Genomic DNA, 19612 nt, shown 5'->3' on the forward strand with positions numbered 1-19612 from the left:
AAAACTCGGTCACTGGTTCCTTCAAATACCAATAAAGTGCTCAGGGTTCTACACATTCAGAACCAGTTCAAACCATTTAATTGACATGAGCTCACTCTATTTTCCATTTTAAAAGCAAATGAAATGAACAACTTGTGAGTATAATAACACAACAAACAATAATTAATTGTGTGCTAGCACGTTCCTTTGGAAAGCCCTGGATTGGTTTGAGTGTCTCTAATGCTCCCTTTCTTCATTGTCATGGCTGCAGTGGGTGCTTTACTGATCTGTGTACTGGCCTGGTTACAAGCTGCTTCCAGCTACTCTGGGACAGTGTTGGTAAGACTACAACTAAACAGAGATCAGATCCAGAATAGCAAAGGTGTGACAAAAGGCCAAGGAGGTGTGCCCTTTGAAGAGGATCCACTGCATAATCCCAAAAGAAAAAGACCGGATTGGTTGCCCTTGGCTACTGAAACCTAAGTCTTTGACCTGGTGTTATGCCCCATGGAATTAAGGAATCATTTCCATGGGGCACAAACTGTTGTGGAAACAACTGGTGGCACTGACCTCTTGTCCAGATCTGGCTGAGTTCTCTGCAGAGTGCAGGGACTCGATCTCACCCTCGATCATCGCGGCCTCCAGACACTCGTGCAGATCCTTGAAGCCGTTCACCTGCAGCGGGTACTGCCCAAACATCTCTGTGTTTTCAAACTTTTTTCCTGTGGAATTACACACGTACAATAGTAGTTAACAGATGAGCATTCATAGTGCAGCTGATGTGTTACAAAGTGTAAGGGTTATCCATAAAAGGTAAATGTGTGATCACCCTGCGAGAGAGAAAGAGCAAGTAGTGCCGGTGTCCACATAGCTCCTATAGAGTGCCAGCACATAAACCATCATAACAAATACAGAGAAGATGATTGCTTGCGCTGATCAACTAGGCAGGCCCTTGTGCAGGGACAAGCTCCCCCTAACCCAGTGGTTCTCAAACTTTTTCTGTCAGGCCCCCCCTTTGGAGAAAAAAAAAGTTGGGCCCCCCCAACACAAGTCAGGCTCAGTGGCGGCGCCAGATATTTATTTTGGGGTGCTGTGGGGTAGCTTGACGTTTCATAGAGGGTGCTCAAACATTTAGGGTTTCCCATCAATGTACCGGGCGCCGCAGTGGAAATTTCTACTGCAACACTCCCCACGCAAATACACAGTGTGACAGTTACAATGAAGGCTCGAGGCATATAGGTGTAAGCAGGGGTAAAGTGCTATTTTTATAGGTGGTGTGTGGACCTCACATAGGGGGGTCCGGGGGCATGCTCCCCCAGGAAGATTTATTTTTAAATATTGAAGTTAAATGCATCAATATGCTGCACTTTGAGAGCAACATGAAGAGATCTATGGATACCTCTCTCAACACCCATATGAAACAGAACTGTAAACAGATTTACTTTTTGGATATTTTACAAATCACCGTTTTAAACTTTATTCTTGTTTTACTGTCATATAGTATTTCATACCTGTTTTTGATTTATGCTCTTATTTTTTTATAACTATAATGATCATTATAAACGTGTGCCTCGGAAATAATTGTTTACATTAATGGTGACCAAAACGTTTGAGACCCACTGAGAGTCCTTTAGCTCACTGAGCCTCTCAGTCTGACAGGAGTCTGACAGGAGCTCTCTCTCTCTCTCTCTCAATTCAATTCAATGGGGCTTTATTGGCATGAAAGTTATATTAAACAATGTTGCCAAAGCATCACAATACAAAATAATTAACACCATTAACATACATTTCAAATGTTTACATATTATTGATGATTTATATATATAGTGATATAATTACATTTCAACATGTGTGTGTGTGTGTGTGTGTGTGTGTGTGTGTGTGTGTGTGTGTGTGTGTGTGTGTGTGTGTGTGTGTGTGTGTGTGTGTGTGTGTGTGTGTGTGTGTCATTCACTGTCCCTCAGGTTGTGGCATGTGTATACATATTGGGCAGCAAGATGTGCCAGTAAACGCTTCTTACTTCGTTGAATGTGTGGCACTTCAGGAGGAAGTGCATCTCTGTCTCAGTCTCACCTGTCGTACAGTGACCACATATTCTGTTCTCTTTTGGTTTCCAGGATCTTTTGAGTCTTCCTGTTTCGATTGCCAGTCTGTGGTCACTGAGCTTGTACTTGGTTAGGGTCTGTCTCTGCTTTCTGTCTCTGGCAGTAGAGAGATATTCTGCAAGCTCGTACTCTCTGTTTAGAGCCAGGTAACATTCTAATCTGCTTTGGCTTTTAGTCTCTTCTTCCCAATGTTGTAAATAGTTGTCTTTACATTGTGTTATAATGCATTTGACTGTGATTGGTGTTTGGAGAGCAGTGTTGTTGAGAGACTGGTCAGAGTGGCTCTGAGAGGGGGCAGCTAATCTCAGCACCAGCTGACATAGGGGACTCTTCTCTGGGGTTAGCTCTTGGCTTTGGAGGGCTTTGGAGTGGAGGGTGTCTCGGGGGCTGGATCTAAGGTGGTTAAAGAATGTCAGTGCTCTCTTTTGAGTGTTAATGATCAGTGGGTATCTGCCTAATTCTGCTCTACATGCATTTGTTGGTGTTTTTCTCTGAACACGTAAAATCTATCTGCAGAATTCTGCATGTAAAGACTCTGCTGGATGTTTGTCCCAGCGGGTATAGCTCTGGTGACTGAGTGGACCCCACACTTCACTACCGTACAGCGCAATGGGCTGGATCACACTATCAAAGATTTTGAGCCAGATTTTAATTGGAATTTGGACATTATAAAATGTTCTCTTAATTGCATTTAGAGCTCTTCTGGCTTTTTCTTTGAGTGCATTCACTGCCATGTTGAAACTTCCCGATGCTGTTATGGTTAAACCGAGGTTGGTATAACTCATACTATGTTCGATGATATGATTATTTATGGTAAAACGTTATTTGTTCTCCTGACATCTGGGGCGTTTTTGGAAAACCATGACATTAGTTTTCTTCATATTGACTGCCAGGGCCCAGTTCTTACAGTACCGGTCTACTATGTCCAGCTGCTGTTGTAGTCCTTGTTCAGTAGGAGACAGCAGAACAAGGTCACCTCTCTATCTAGGAGGGAGAGGCCAGGAGCAGCACATTGATCCAACTGAACAGCAAGTACATTTTTAAATAAAGTGGGACTTAAATTGCAACCCTGACTAACACCTCTTTTTGTTTGTTTGTCTCCAATTTTAACAGCACACTTATTCCCTAAATACATTGATTTAACCAGATCGTACATTTTGCCCCCTTTACCACAATGTAGAAGTCTATAATAGAGCCCTTTGTGCCAAATAGAGTCCAAAGCTTTCTTGAAATCAATGAAACAAGTGAATATCTTACCATTTTGTGTTTGGTGTACATGTTTGTTAACTAAAGTGTGATGGTCGGTGCGGTGTTTTGGAAGGAAGCCAATTTGATTTTTACTCAATATGGATCGTTGGTTAAGGAAATCTTGTATTCTTTTATTTAGAATGCTACAGAATAATTTCCCCAGACAACTTCTGACACAGATGCCACGGTAGTTATTAGGGTCTGATTTGTCTCCACTCTTATGAATGGGGGAAATGAGCCCTTTGCACCAGATGTCAGGAAAACATCCTGACTGCAATACGATATTGAACAGCTTTAACACTGTCCCCTGCATCTCTGGGGTGCTGCATCTGAGCATTTCGTTTTTAATGTTGTCTGGGCCACAAGCTTTCCTTGGCCGGAGAGATTGTGTCTGTGTGGTCAATTCTTCCCAAGTCATTGGGAAATCAAGGGGGTTTTGGTTGTCTTTAATAGTTTATTCTAATGTTTGGAGTTTCTCTTTTGTAATACACTGATTTGAATTTATTAGATTTATTGGTATGTCTTTGTACAAACTTTCAAAATGTTCTCTCCAGATGTCACCATTTTGGATGGGTAAGGCTTGTGGTTGTTTTGTGTTGAAGTTGTTCCACAGATCCCAGAATTGATTTTGATCAATGGCTTTCTCAATATCCTCAAGTTTCATGTGGGTATAATTTTGTTTTTTATTCCTTATTGTACATTTATATTTGTTTAAAACATTGTATCTAATGCGTAAGGCTGGGTTGTTTAGTTACCGATGTTTTTCATTTGCTATTTTTCTCAGGTCTTTTCTGATGGTCTTGCATTCCTGGTCAAACCTTTTGTCAGCGTTTTGCCTTTTAACAGGCTTCTGCTTTTGTTTTATAAGGTCAGCTTTAATAGCTGCCTTGTGAAATATCATATTGATATAATCAATGGCCATGTTTACACCGTCTTTGGTAGGAACATATTGATTTTGGTCAAATAGTGACATGTCATTCATCAGATCAGGTGAGTTCAAGGCCATGGTGAATTTGTCTCCACTGTCTGGGGCCCATCTGTAAGTAGGATGTAATGTGTACAGCTTACTGGGTTCCCTTGTTGTGTCACTCATTGGACCTGAGAGTGTAAAGAACACATTGATTTGGTTGTGGTCTGAAAAGGGGGATTGCTGTCTGACAGTGAATGCACTGATAGTGGAGGGGTCCATGTCAGTGATTGCATAGTCTACTACAGTGTTTCTCAAACTTTTTCATACCAAGGACCACTTAACCAATAAAAAAACACTCGAGATGCACCATCTCTTTGCCATTCTGATTGATTTCAGAGTCAAGGCTGTTCCGATGGCTGACGGTTGGTGTGGTAAACAGGGGGGGCTCACCAAATACATGGTGGCTGCCCTGTGGGTCTATGACATCAGGTTCAATTCCTGTTCGTCCGTTCAGATCTCCAGTTTGAAGCACATTTCCCTGGGCCTGAAAATAGGCGATTTCTGAATGGAGAGTTTCAAAAATGTCTTCTTCAAAATAAGGAGAATCTACTGGGGGAATATAAATAGCACACACGTATAGATTCCTGTCAGTTATGCCCAGGGTTGGATCTAACCTTAGCCAAATGTGTGATTTACCTTGTTTTACTACTGAGATCTGACGGCAAAGATCTCCTTTATACCACACCAAGATCCCCCCCGATGTTCTGCCCTTGCGTATGTTTTTTGATTTTATAGAGGGCACCATGACTTCATTATAACCTGGAGGACAGTGAGTGAGCAGATCATTTTTACACCATGTTTCTGTTAATATAATTAGATCAACATCTTGATAGATTCTAAGAACTCTGGATTCTCACTCTTGACCTCAAAGGTTGAGGAGTGGAGTCCCTGAATATTCCAACAGCTTATATGAAAAGAACGCATCTTTTTTTCAAAAACAAACAATCAAAATGAACCTGTATAGTGAGACAAATATATATATACAAAAAAAACAAAAACTATTTTCACTAATATTACTATTGTACTGATTACTACGATAACATATAAATGTAATGTCTTAGCTGGACAGAAGTCGGGTGCACAGGGTGTGCAGCATCACCCTGATGTCTCCCAGTTCAGAGGTAGCAGGGGGAGGGAGGGTGGCAGCAGGCTGGGCTACAACTGCAGCATAGCTCCGCTGCTGTAGGCGGGGAGGGAGATGAGGAGCTGCATATCTCTGCTGCTGATGTTGTGCAGGGGGTGAGCTGGGTGAAAGTAGCCTCCTCTGGGTGTGTTGGGGGCGTGGGGAGTGGGAGGGCCAGGCTGAGCTGTTGTGTCTCCTCACAGCAGGGGTGGTGATGGGGAGGAAGCGGTCTGGGAGGGTCTATAAGGCCTCTAGAGGAGGGGGTGGGAGAGCTGCGTCCCAGGGCTGCATCTTTGAGGGTCTTTGCAAATATCCCCACCCTTTCTCTGTGTAGGTGGAGTCCATCATAGAAGTCCCAGGGGCCAATGGCCAGGTGGACATTTGGTAAGGTGGCACATCCTTTTCTGGGGCCTCATTTATAACGCCGTGCGTAGGATTCACGTGGGAAGGTTGCTTACGTAGTTAAAATCCAAAAAATAGTACAGAAATTTTCCGACATACCAAACATTGCGTTTCCCTTTATAAATCACAATCGACTCGAAATGCGGTGCAGCTTTTGCGGGCTTCACGTAACGCCCATATTTGCCTATAAATAGTCAAAGAAACGCCCATTCATTCATTCATTCTGACTGACTGCATGAAGATGATAGCAGGAAATGACGACAGAACAGCTAAAAAAGACATCTCACACGTGTCAGATTCTGGTTATTTTGGGGAGGTTGAGATAAATCATATTGTTTGGTGGATGCAGTTTGAACCAGTAGCAGCATGGAGGTCGGATCGTCACCAAAATAAATAAATAAGTGGTCCGAAAAAGGTTAAAGACAAAAGAAATACACATAGCCTTCCTCAGGCAGTGTGTTTGTACCGGGGACAGGACACCCCCCCTTGATGAGAGACTGTAAGAAATGATCGGGGAATCCCTCCGGAGTGGAGTCATGACGACTGGATCTGAATTATGTTTTTGTATTTGGTGGTTTGTGTTCCAGCTGTCGATCAGCTGTGCGCAGCGTCTCCACTGCAGCCTGTGCGTCTCAACCCCCCCCCCCCCCCTCCCCCCCGCAGCAACTCGATATCCACCAGTTAGAGGAAATACAACTAATGTGTTGTGTTATATCAGCTGTACAATTGACCACATATGGTGTTCTTAGCTTCCATACTTCCTGTGTTTTATGAGCGACTTATCAAGTAGGCTATTGGCAAACGGCATAACACATGATTAAACATGATGGTATAAAACCATGCTCGTACAACCTATAGAAATGCAAAACCGCATAATTTATGAGAAAACATTTCATAACATTAACACAACATATTCGAGGTGGTTTTAAATAACATATTAGATATTATATCCGTATTTATTTCTCCAAGTTATGTTTTTGTGTGCACTGAGGAGTCTCAAGCAGGCGTTTGTTTAATCATTTTAAGATTGGCTTTAATCAATGTTTGAAAATGAATTCTTCATATCTGATAAATGAGAGGTAACACTTTGTTTATGGTATTATATCCACATATTTCTCTCCAGTCTTCCAACGGTTTCGCAGTTTCTCGTCTGTCCCGTTTCTGTGCTTAGTGCGTACGCATGGGTTAGAGTTTGCGTGGAGGACCGCACATTTTCCCATCAAGTTAGTATTTTATAAATCGCAAACATTGCGTAGAAACTGGCATATGCCATTTTTTGAGCGTATATCCCTTTATAAATGAGGCCCCTGATCTCCATATTAATGTCATGGATGACATGAGGAGGGGTGTCTGTCCTAGGCAGCAGGGTGGAGACCACAATGCGGGTGTCGGGGAATTCCTTACTGGCCTGCTCCGCCATTTTCCTCACTGCCTCAGCAGTGTCCCTACGGAGGGTGTGCAGGTAATTTGTTCCCGTGTGGATCACCAGGTACTGAGGGCTCCTTTTTCAACAGCTTCATGGCCTGGCCTGTGGTGCTGCAGTGTTTAGACAGCACCTTTTTATCAGGAAAAAGCTTTCTTGGGTCCAGGAACTTCCCGTTTGAGTCAGCCAGCAGGACCACTTGTGGGTCTTGTTCTTCAGGCTGAGTAGAGGGAGGCTGGGGTGGGCAGAGCTGGCTGTGTGGGTGTATCAGGAGGGGCCAGGGTGTTGTTGGGCTGGGTGCTGAGCAGAGAGGGTGGGCCAGGGAGACTGGCAAGGAGAGTCTGTGTGTCTCTACTCGTCATTGTGAGGACTGATGAGTGTTTCTCTGTCAGGTGCTGGACCTGCCTGGTGAAGCTCTTCTCTCTAGACTCAGCATCCTCCCTCACCTTGGCTAACTGAACACAGAGCACACTGTTCTCCTGTTTGAGTGCTTTTACACTTCCTCTGAGGTCAGATGCCAAGGCCTCGTTGTCGCTCTTGAGCTGCTGGAGGTCCTCTTTAAGCTGCTGCAGAGTGTTGTCTGAGGGACCAGACTGCCTGGCCTGGGTCCGCTCTTTGAATTCTGCAAACTCCAGCAGGGCCACACTCTCCTTCAGCCGATTGTTGGAGCTGGCCGGTGTGGGAGGGGCAGAGATGGACAAGGTGTTGGGGTTCTCTATTGGGCTCTCATCACCTTCGCTGTCAGAGGGGACATCAGAGGGGACATCAGAGGGGACACCAGAGGGGACATTGATCCTCTTTGTGTCCACCTCAGCTTTCAACAGGGGAATTTCCGCCTCTTGGAATGACTCCAGGTTGGCTTCATTCCCTTGGACCATGACCTTTCCTTTGGTGTAGTATGTGATGGTGAGCAGAGGGTCATCTTTGTCAAGGTGTTCATCTTTACAGATTTGTAATCTGCCTCCTGAGCCGATGCCCTCTCTGGATACGTATGCATAATTGCTGCACAGAGTATCTTTCCAGATGTAGTGAAGAATATGAGGTTGTTCTTCTTCCTTCCTTCTTTTTCTTGGGCATAGTCAGTGAAGAGGACCTTCTTGTGTTTGTCCTTTGCATTTACACTCTTGCATTTAGCAGGATATTCAATCTCTCTTCCCTCTGCTCTGAGAGCTGAGAAGTTCTTTTTTGCATGCTGGACAGTTTCCATGGCGACCACTTGTTTTGTTCCAAAGAGATGCTCGGCTAATTAATTAGCTTTTCTAGCTTACGAATAATTTTCTTTTCCTTTCTTCTTATCTTCATGAAATAATTCACAGTTTATAATGTTCCGCTACCTTCTTTGGTGCAGCTCCTTCCAACAGTGGCAGGTAACAGCTGGCAGCCCACAGCTAGCAGCCCACAGCTAGACGGTTGACAGTTGTCAGTTGGTAGTTGAAAGCTAGTTAGTAGTTTCAACTAAAAAATACATCCACAAATTGCGTTTCTTCCTCCGTTTTCTGTCGATCAATGTCGTTAACTCTTCTTTGGAGTTAATTCTGAAGAATAATAGCAGATTTTCCTATAAAATATTTCAAGTCCAATTTCAATTTTTTGTTCAGGAGCTCATTTCTGATGCAGCTCCTCAAATCAAAACAATTCTCTCTCTGATCTGATCTGGAACTCCTGCCTCCATGTGCTCATCTGTAAATCCACTGCGTTGACTGTTTAAACCTTGAACAAACCACCCTCCATATTCTTTAGTATATATTTCAAATGGATCAGTGTTGGATCTCCTCTCTCTCTCTCCCTCCCTCTATCTCTCTATCTCTCTCCCTTTCTCTCTCTCTCTCCCTCCCTCTGGCATGCTTCTGCGCCCCCCAGGGGGGGCACGCCCCCCAGTTTGAGAACCACTGCCCTAACCCATTCAAGCAAAGTTTGAGAGCAAGCGTATTCGCTCATGGTGAGCTTTTTTTCTGCCAGAAAAGACGCAATGTGGACACAGGGCCTACATCACATACATTTCTAATGCAGATCAAAGGTTAGTTGGATGGAAAATGCCAGTACATGAGCAGTTTACCCCCGTTTCATCCAAGCTAACTTCCCTTGTTTGGCAGTCACTCATCATCAAACGGCTGCACAGTCCTCCCTGCATCAACTGCTGATGAGAAGCCCGAAACAAAGGAAGGGAGGAGTTGCTAGGGGACATGCAGCTGAGGCATTAAGGTCATTTCTGAGCAACAGTCCACTGGCCCAGCTTTCGGTGGCTCTGGGCCAGTGTTGTCATGCATAATAAGCACAATGTCAATCAGCCATCAAGGACTTCCACGATCAATGCAAGCGCTCTCCTCTTTTACATGGCCCACATCTCATTAAGACAAGGTCACCTTTCATTACTGGGGGCAAGAACTTGCATGCTTTCTGGCTGCGGCAATCAAGCCCTGCTTACGCACACTCGCTCTCTGTGGTTTTCATTTACCCCTCACTTTCTCTGTTATTGGTTTTAATTTAACAGCTCATCTCACCTTCCAGGACACCCACAGCAAGGAAGCGACCGTAGAAAAGCTCCACCATCGGGTTTTTGGGCTTCTCACCCTCCCTGAAAGCAAAGATTAAAAGAAAAAATGTTGAGGCAACTTTGATACAGTTCCATGTTCAAAATGTACACAGATTTAAATGTGCTGCCACCAGCAAACATTTGTCCAATCTTTTAACAATGACCTCTGGATAGAGAGAGAATGGTTACCTGTCTTCTTCTGCCTTCATCTGGAAGGCGTCCTCCAGCCAGTCCAGCAGCTTGTGGGTGAACTCACTCACATCCTGCTGTTGAGGGAAATACAGACATACATACAAAATGAGTAAATACAGGAATGCATTTGGGACATGGATGTCAGAGATTCAAACTATGGGAAAGTCCAATGTAGCGTCGGTCATCTTTTGATATACACTGAGCTTTAGGTTTGAGATGACTCGTGGACTGACTTGTCAAGGGGAACATGCCTTTCATGAGGTCATATCTCAGACATCAATGGCAGCCGATAATTCAGGTCAAAGCCTATCTGACTCATCCACAGTGCAGTGACATGAATGATGAGTATCGAGGGCAGAAGGCCGACCTCGGCTCAGAAACTGCTGTTGTGTGTATGCTTACGTAAGGAGAACACATATGTGCATCACATTATAGGAGCTATGCACAAACAGCTAACTCCTAGTCAATATTATGTATTGCAAAGTTCAGAGGGGTGGGTCTGAGCATTACTTGTTATAGATAAGAGATAAGAGTCAGCTGAGTCAGAAGAACAGCAATGACATGGAGCCGCCGTAGGGAGTGATTTGTCTTAGAAATATGAATACTGAAAGGATCTCATTTGTTTTGTATAAGTTAAGAAATGTTGTCATTTCCAAGACACGTTAACTGTGTGAAAAAATAACATAACCAGTCTGTTGCTTTACTTTTATTTAAGTAGGATTTTGAATGTAATTATACTTGAAGTGGAATTATTTTACTCTACTATGTTGTATTTTCAGTAAATATTAAAACCTTTTACACCAATTTTGGTTTGTGATTATATATATATATATATATATATATATAATACTTTTACAATACACAACTTACATTTAAGGAGACACAAGTTAGCTGTACATCTATCTTTAAAGCCATACCAAGAGTTGCGCTGTAATGCTCATTTTCAGGTTCATATCAGTATGTAGTGCCTCTACATGTCTCCATGCTTTAATGTTCAAAGAGCTCTTAATTTCTCTCACACTGCCTGTGCTGCAGCACCTCTTTTCACCCTCTGTCTGAAACCAGAGCCCAGTCTGCTCTGATTGGTTAGCTGGCCGGCTCTGTTGGGATTGGTCAACCGATTAGATATGTCCCGCCCCTTAGCCTATCACTTACAATATGTTGGAGCGCTGGCCAATAGAAGCAAAAGTGTAACATAGTGATGTCACTATGTAATGTGTGGGAGAGAAACTCCCTCTGGAGGGAACACAGGGATTTTTGCCTTTGCAACATTTACACGCACAAAAACCTTTAGAACACACAAAAAAAAAAGGGAAAACTCGAAAAGCATGAGAGGTTAACTTTCGTAAAGACAAGTTGTGTATTGTAAAAGTTATACAATGTGCAGTCTTGGGTGAAATGCTTGCTTTCATCAGTAGGAGATACTCATGTCGGGACAAGAACATACTCTTTGATGACGTTGTGTTCATGGGACCGTGTGAATGTTATTTAGCAAAGCAGATTATGGCAGAACGAGACATACCTGCTGCGCCTCACTGGACTTGAAGGCGTCTTTGAGGATTTCCACAGCTCGTGACGGATCCACATATTTCCTCTTGGAGCCCACCATGAGGGAGAAGAGGTTCCTCAGCTCCTGCATGAAGGGCAGGTTCCTGTGCTCCTGCTCACAGTAAAACAATCAACTATGAAGTGAATCCAAATACACTATTCAGTCAGCCTTTTCAAACTAAAACATATGTATATGATCAAATGTTACCACACTCATGATGTGTTCAGCAGCATCAAACAGATGTATTGTTGAAAGTACAGACTCATATCTTCAGTTTGCTCAGGAAGGGAGTTCCCCAGACAGGCTGAGGAATTTGGGAAGCACGGAGAGACCGACTAATACATCATCATTTAGTGTTCTATTCAAGTGGGCTTGAATTAAGATTTACCAATTAGTATTAAGGACAGTTCTGTTCTTTCCAAAATGTTTCACACTTTTGAAATCTACAGAATGAAAAGATAAATGTCTTTTCATAATTTCCTCTACAATTGAGTGGTGTGGTTTGGGAGCTATGTAACCAGCTATCGTTATGAGGTGAGCAGCAGAAGATGGGACATCATTGTGATTATTCTCCTGGGGTAAACGGACCAACTCGTCCTCACTCTGGCCTTATTAACTATCGCTATCTATACCTGCATGTACCTACTCATAGCTACTCTGCCAATGGGGTGGGGACTATATCTGATTCATTCAACTCAAGGCATTTTCTGAACACTCTCTCTTTGCATGTTCATTTCTGTCCTGTTGGATTAATACCAAGGTTTTCATCAAACCAATGGTTGGAATTCCTGCATACTAGATACTACTAGACAACGTGCCAAGCTGCTGGGATTCTAGGTCATTATCACGCAGCACCCGAATGGCGTCTCACAAAAACCAATACACTCAAATAATAATCTGAACAAAGCACCACACTTTCCTTTGTTGAGGACCTGGGGAGGGTTCTTACCTTTTGGGTGCGGGGCAGATCGTGGACTTGTGCTGGGGGAGAGTAGTTGAGCACTAGCCTCTGGAACTCCAGCAGGTTGAACAGAGACTTGAGGTTGGGAAGAGTTGAGGACATGTTAGTAACATCACATGATAAAGAAAGTGTAAGCCCCTAATCGAAAAGAGGCCTTGATCACCAACATACATACCTTTAGGACATTTTAGATGTGTTAACATGATAGGTATTCTACTGTGAGAAAAGATAGAAAACTGCTATACGGTTCTATAATTATTCACTTTTTCTTGACCCTAGATATGCAATACTTTGCTTCTTAGGTACCTTTTCTCTACATTTTGTTGGGGAAATAAAATGTTGTTTACTGCAGCACTGCCTTCTTCTCAAAGGGTTTTATTACACACAGCAGCCAGGCACCATGTGATGGTGTATCCAGTGTTCATCTGGCACAGTCCAGCTCAGGTCACATTCTACCACTGACTCATCCAGCATACAAGAAACACGTTGTGACAGCTGGGCTAAAATTGACTATTATTTTCAAGCACATTACCATTTGGATCATTTCCTTATACATTACTATGAAATATATAAAAGGTAATACCCCGATCAGTCTTGAAAATGGTGTGAGTAAGCAAAGTACAAGAGGAGATGGTGAAAACAAAGGGATTTTATAGCACAATCAGAAAAAAGGGTATCGAGCTGCTCTTTAGACAAGAGTTACTTATTTATTGTTAGGCCCTATCTCAACCCAGCAGACACTGTCAGTTTCAGACTGACACAGTTGTCATTTTAATGCCACAACATTATATCAGTAGCCCCAAACAATAGACAGCGACATATAGAAAACCGAATGTCGTACTAATCAGTGAACACAATATGAAACTAATTCATATAAGGACAGCTGTACAGAACAGTTGGAAGCTTCAAAGCATTGATATTTTGTTGGTTAGATCCATGTTACACCCATGACATATTAAAGGTGGGGTAGGTACTTTTGGAGAAACCGGCTCGAGTGATAATAAACTTAATACAGCCCCTTGCTTGCACCCAGTAAAGGCTCCGTTTAACTAGCAAAAGTGGAACTGGACACCCCATAAAGCATTTGTCTCATGCACTATGGATCATTTAGAGGGCTCTTTAAATCAATGCCTTTGACTTGGACCATCAGTGAGTGTGTGCGTGTGCCTGTGTGTGCGCGTGTGTGTTCCCACCTGAATGACAGCACTGAACCAGCAGGTATTGCCGACATTCTTCAACCCCACGGAGCAGGTGTCCACCCTCTTCCTGTCGTACGGGTTGGGGGAATCGCTCCACACTTCGGTGTGGGTTCGCTTCAGACTCGCCTTGTTCTCCGCAATGCTGGCCTCCAAAACTCTAAAAAGATTAACAGATTTAAAAAAAGCAATGAATGTTGTTTTTCTACCATTGCAAGAACTTTCTTCCCCAACTCTGAAAGCTCATGCTGAACCCAATCGTGGTAGAGTGGTTTCCTGCACTTTATCCCTTATTAAGTTATGTGATATGATCATTCTTCATCACTATTAGAAAAACCCTAAACAGTGAATGAAAGGAAAAATATGAGGTTTAAGTGGTGACTTCAAATAGTCATTATACGATTATTCAAACCTCTAACCTCGTCTCGGAATGTCCAAAATATGCAAGACCTGATGTCAAAACTGCATTTCTTTCAAGAGGGAAAGACACAGTGAGTCTACGAATACTTTTTTACATGTAAATATTATGGGATGTGAGTTGTCTTCAAATGGGAGTTGACAGTCAAATCTGATTGCTCAAGTTTTTTTTATATCTTCTACTGTCAAATCATTGAATTGAAGCTTCATGGAATAGAAGAAATAGAAGAAAACAAAATCAAAACACAATATCATTTTGGCAGAGACAAATTAACAATTGTAAACAAAATGCTATATATCATAATAACTTGGAGAAATCAAGCAATACTATGTAAAATCAGACATATTGTTTCATAACCACATTCATAGGCCAATGCGACGATTGGATTTTGAGAATAGCAGTCAAATCAGTCTTCTTTGACTGCATTGTTGAATAGTCAACCTTTCGGGGGACCTCTTATGCGATTCATCAGTATGTTGGGACGATAGAACAGTAAACACTTATGGTTGAACATGGTGTTAGAGTGATGCTTCTTTTACCTCACAAACAATGTTGCATTCAGATCTAGCCGAGTGCAGATACTGACTGCAGAGAGCACATGAACCTGACAACAGCCAAAAGTAATGTTGTCCTGCGTACAAGTTACTCGCAAAATTAACGTTAATTAGTGACAGCTGGTAAGATCTGCCATGGGCGACATTTGTCTTTTTAAACGGTGACATAACAGAGGAAGTCGATAGAGAAAACAAAACAAAAAAGTTCATTCATACACTTGTGTAATAGTCACTCGCATATGAGGCAAATAGCAGTGAAGAGCACAGCTGGCATTACAAAGAGCAGCACTACACCACTAGCTGTGTGAGGGAGACATTTCTTCTGCCTTCTTTGACCAGATACGATCCATTATAGTGTTTACAGCAAACTCATCAGGTATAAAGAAGGATTTGACAAGGATTCTATTAACAATTTAGACCAATCCAATGATACAAAATAAAAGCACAACATCTGTCCAAAGATGTTCAGAGTGCAATATCAGAATTTCTTGGCAAATTGTTACGAGTCATTGATGCTGATGACTCACCTGCTGATGGCCTGCTCCTCATCGGTGATGCCCGTCTCCCTGAAAGCCCGGCTGGACTCCTCCAGGCTGAGGGCGATGGCCCTCTGCAGGTCATCTTTATCATCCCCAGTCAGGTCAATCACATCTGCACATTTTAAAAGACACACACAGAAACGGACACACCAGCTGAGATTTGGTTTGCATCATACCTCCATAGTTTATTCTCAAACAGTTTAGGTGAGTATCCAATTAACCCTCTTTTACATTTACGTTGACCCTCTGGGTTCAACTGACACAGCGGCGTGTGTACACTAGGTTTCTGTTGATGTCTTTGTGATCACGGCTCAGAAGTATGGAGACTGACTGTGACTTCCAGTGAGGGAGAAAGCAGGCAGACCGCATCTCGGCCTCGTAATTTGTGGGTTTGTGTGTCTGTTACTATTTTAACGGAAAAAAACAAATGGATACAAAATGTCTTCAGATCCACCCACCAGCTACTGATGACGATGGATAAGTTTATTCATTTTCCAAAAACTTCTGTCTTGCAATATACAAAAATTACAGTGTCAGTAAATGTAAACAGGGCTTTAATAAATGCTGCATTTGTGGCTAATATGTAAAATTGTTAGTCCAGATATTTTCCTTCTCATTAATAAACATTTTATTAAATATGTGTGTGTGTGTTATTTATTTTATACCATACTACTAGAAATCTCTTCAACTCGGAGTAAAAAAGTGGTCCCACATTTCCATTAGGTGTGAAGGGGGTGAAGGGGCAACATGAGGGAGGAAGGAGGAAAGGAAAGTGTGTAGAGAATGTAAATACTAGTTGGGCGCTACACTTAGGGCGACTGTGGCTGCGAGGGAGTGCGGTCGTCTTTCAACCAGAAGGTTGTGGGTTCGATCCCAGCCCATGCAGTCAACATGTCGATGTATCCTTGGGCAAGATACTTAACCCTGAGTTGCTCCCGATGGCCAACGGTGTGTGAATGTTAGGTCCTAGAGTAAGGTACACTGCTCTGTGTGAATGGGTGAATGACATGTAGTATGTAAAGCGCGTTGAGGGGTCTTAAAGACTGGATAAAGCGCTATATAAGTACAGTCCATTTTTTTTTACTTATAACCAGGGCTGCATATAACTGGTGCGCACCTCCCTTCAAAAAAAGAGCACCGTGTCATTTGAAAAAAGGCGCATTTGCGTACCAAAATTGAGAGAGAGAGAGGGAGAGAGAGAAGGGAGAATAGAAAAGAGAGAAGAGAGAAGAGAGAGATAAATATATTTGCGAGTTGCATATGAACCTATGATATGAACTCAGGGCCGGCCCGTAGCACTGGCGTAATAGATGTTCGCCTAGGGCGCCAGATCTGGGAGGCGCTGCGCTGACAGCTCTGGGAGGGAAAAAAACATTTTTGACCGTTGGGGCTCATCCTAATTTTCGGCCTTGATGTAACAACATTCATAATTAAGTAAATGTAACACCCTTTTCACCCCGGTAACACGTTTCATTCGCCCTGTACGATGGGCGCTGTAAGTGATGAAAATGGGGGATGTTGGCTTATCTGGCGCCAGAAAACACAACCCTCCCTCCTTTCCTCCATATCCAAATCTCTAAAAACGGGGCTGCAACGGAGCTGATACAGACTTGAATTGTTCTGACGTCAGGAACGAGGAGCTCCGCCTATATGGCCAACTCTTCACCTATCAGGGGAATGAGAGGTTGGGCCACGGCCGGCCATTGCCGCTCGAAAGCGCTGGAGACGCTGTAGTACATATGCCAGGCCTGTAAGTGGCGCTGTAGTCTGCCACAAAAGCAGTGAAGAAGACTTCCTGCGCATGGTTGCCCTTCTGTTTATTCTCCGCTGTGGCTCTTTTTCTCCCTCCCCGAGGCAAGCGTTTGCTCCTGCTGCTTTAATTCAATCCCTCCCTCACTGTAATTCTCTCTCGGTAGTCCACCAGCAGATGACAAACACCCACCTCTCCGCCTCTTCCAAGGGACGAGGGGACCGTGCGGCAGAGTTTCAGTTAGATTTTTTTTCGCCGGTCAACATGTCCGTTAAAGTTTAAATCTTCCGGACAAAATTAGAAAAGTGCCGGTCAAAGGTCTTCTTTGTTATTTATTGAGCTTTGAAACAAATGAATAACGACTCTATATAATCATATAAGAATAAAACACGGAGGACGGAGCCTCTCTTTTCCTCCCCATCTTCTGAGAGCCCAGCAGCTGATCTCTGAGCACGCTCCCCTCTCCTGCAGGGGGGCGTGGTCAGCTGCAGCTCATTTGCATTAAAGCTACGTCACAGAATCAGCCCTTGCAAAAACAGCGCTGGAAAGAGCAAATAGAGCGAAATGAGGCATGGCTAAAATGCAGGATCTGTTTGGTATTTTGAAATAAAAACTTCACAGACATGTTTTATATAGGTATGGCCCTACAATATATTATTCAAATATAGCATGATAGGTCCACTTTAAAATACAGGAATCGTATACGGCTCTCTTAAACTTTAGGTAAGCTGCTCACTTGTGTCTGCCTGGCTGCCCACGCTGATGTATCTGTCGCTGGCCACCTGCGACGTCTGGTAGTAGGTGGTCTCATCCTGCTGAGGAACCTTGGCGTTCTTCTCCGTCAGAAAGGCCACAGCCTCAGCCAGGTCTCCATTGCTTACCTGCGGCAACAGTGGATGTGTCAAGTTTGCTACGAAGAGATGACAATGATGAGCAGGAAAAGTCCACTAAATCTGTAGCAGCCCAATAACCATATATTTTGTAGCTTTAGTTTCTTTGGTTAGACTTGAAGACTGGCTGCTGATTAAGATAACTGACAATAGTTGAAGTGTGGACAAAAACCCGAAACATAAATACTTCTTATGATGCATATCCGATGTAAAACTGTGTAACTGTATTGTTTAGTAGCGATTAGGGTGTCCAATAGCATCGGTGCAAAGTGAAAACATCGATACAAATCATTATCAATGTATGCCTTTATTTAGAAATTCCCATGGAACATCTCTTTCAACAGTTTCATCCAATTGTGCGGGGCTAAGAGCGGTGCTAGCCTCATTAACGAGCTGCGCTAGCATCTCTTTTTGCCATATGAAAGAGAGTGTTTGTGAAACCTAGCATCAACCTTATAGCTGTGAGCGGAGCAGAACACATGTCTGTACAACTCCTCAGAAGTCAAGCCAAGCTCCCCTGTCTTGCTTGCCACCATCTGATTAAAAGGGACAGGGTTAGCTTCAACGTTAGCGACATCAACAGCCGAGGCTCACTTTAGACAGCTTTTTAAAGGTGGGGTAGGTAAGTTTGAGAAACCGGCTCGAGATCGCTAGAATTTGAAAATACACAACCGGAGAAAATCTGCCACTTCCTTATAGAGCCCCTCCTCCAAAACACACGAACGCGCACATGACCAATGAGGGCACGAGATAAATGTGTGCCCCGATGGAAGGCTGACAGGCAGGTAGGCCATCCAATCCGTTTACGGATTGGTTGTACTTTTTACAGTATTACGGCTTCTACAGATTACATTTTTTTATGGATTTTTTGTCAAAGCACTTAAGATATTCATTGCTATCGGGATGTTAAGAGCATTCCATGGAATATAACAAAAAGTGTATCTCGAGCCGGTTTCTGAAACTTACCTACCCCACCTTTAAGGCGGACCAGCATTTGTCATTTAGTGACCACTTAGCATATTTAACCAGTTAGTAGCACTCCAATGACAGGACCTGTATGTTTATTATTTTAATACAAATAATAGATCATTTGGATTTTTTTCAAATGTCTAAAATAGCCGAGTTAGAAATGGTGAAATCATATTGTGGTTGATTTTTGTGAGTCGATTTAACTGCAGCAGTTTGTGTTAAAAGGGCACATTATATGCTCTCATACTGTTCCCTGTGGCAGTCTCTGTATTATGGGCAAATATCTTATGGTTATCCAAATTCAGCAAGAAAAGAAGGAGTACATGTTCATGCTTTACCTGAAGGGCCTGCTGTAGCAGCTGAACATCTGTGGTGCCCGTGACCTCCCTCAACTGGTTTAGTAGCGTCTGCTGGTGCTATTGAAGAAAAAAAGAGGATACGAGGCAGTTTAGAGCACAGCATCTGATGCCCCTTTCACACCAGCTCTTTTCCCTATCTAGCTCTGAGCTAGAGCTTTTCTGGTTCAGCTCCGGTTTCCCTTGTCTGCTCCCGCTCTGTTCACACCGACCAGAGCCCGACTGGTGCTGCCGCTGCTGGTGCTGCCACCGTTTACATCGCTGATTTGCTCCTCAAAGGCGTTACGGCGCAACGGGGGACTGCGTCGGGTCGATGATCGTGTTGCTTTTAATCACACAAAGCCAGATTAAATTAAATAACGACTTCTCCAACCTTATACTTTTCTCCAGTGCCGTGGTTCATTGTTTATTAATGTGTTTCTGCGGCATTTACCGACCGCTGCAGTGCTGGCTGC

At 43.2% G+C, this 19612-nt stretch overlaps 1 protein-coding gene across 4 annotated transcripts in view; it reads right to left on the reverse strand.

Moving 5' to 3' along the window:
• usp25 (ubiquitin specific peptidase 25) overlaps nucleotides 1-19612 on the reverse strand; it is a 51608-nt gene that overhangs the window by 23094 nt on the left and 8902 nt on the right. For all 4 annotated transcript variants that reach the window (XM_034098487.2, XM_034098486.2, XM_034098489.2 and 1 more), the window contains exons 2-10: nucleotides 19140-19217; nucleotides 17679-17823; nucleotides 15181-15304; nucleotides 13679-13841; nucleotides 12474-12560; nucleotides 11498-11635; nucleotides 9973-10049; nucleotides 9752-9825; nucleotides 550-701 (exon numbers count right to left, since the gene is read on the reverse strand). In XM_034098487.2, coding sequence (XP_033954378.1) covers nucleotides 550-701; nucleotides 9752-9825; nucleotides 9973-10049; nucleotides 11498-11635; nucleotides 12474-12560; nucleotides 13679-13841; nucleotides 15181-15304; nucleotides 17679-17823; nucleotides 19140-19217 — 1038 coding nt within the window. The remainder of the gene's footprint in view (nucleotides 1-549; nucleotides 702-9751; nucleotides 9826-9972; nucleotides 10050-11497; nucleotides 11636-12473; nucleotides 12561-13678; nucleotides 13842-15180; nucleotides 15305-17678; nucleotides 17824-19139; nucleotides 19218-19612) is intronic.

The sequence above is a fragment of the Pseudochaenichthys georgianus genome, chromosome 14, assembly GCF_902827115.2.
Source record: "Pseudochaenichthys georgianus chromosome 14, fPseGeo1.2, whole genome shotgun sequence".
Taxonomy (NCBI): Eukaryota; Metazoa; Chordata; class Actinopteri; order Perciformes; family Channichthyidae; genus Pseudochaenichthys; species Pseudochaenichthys georgianus.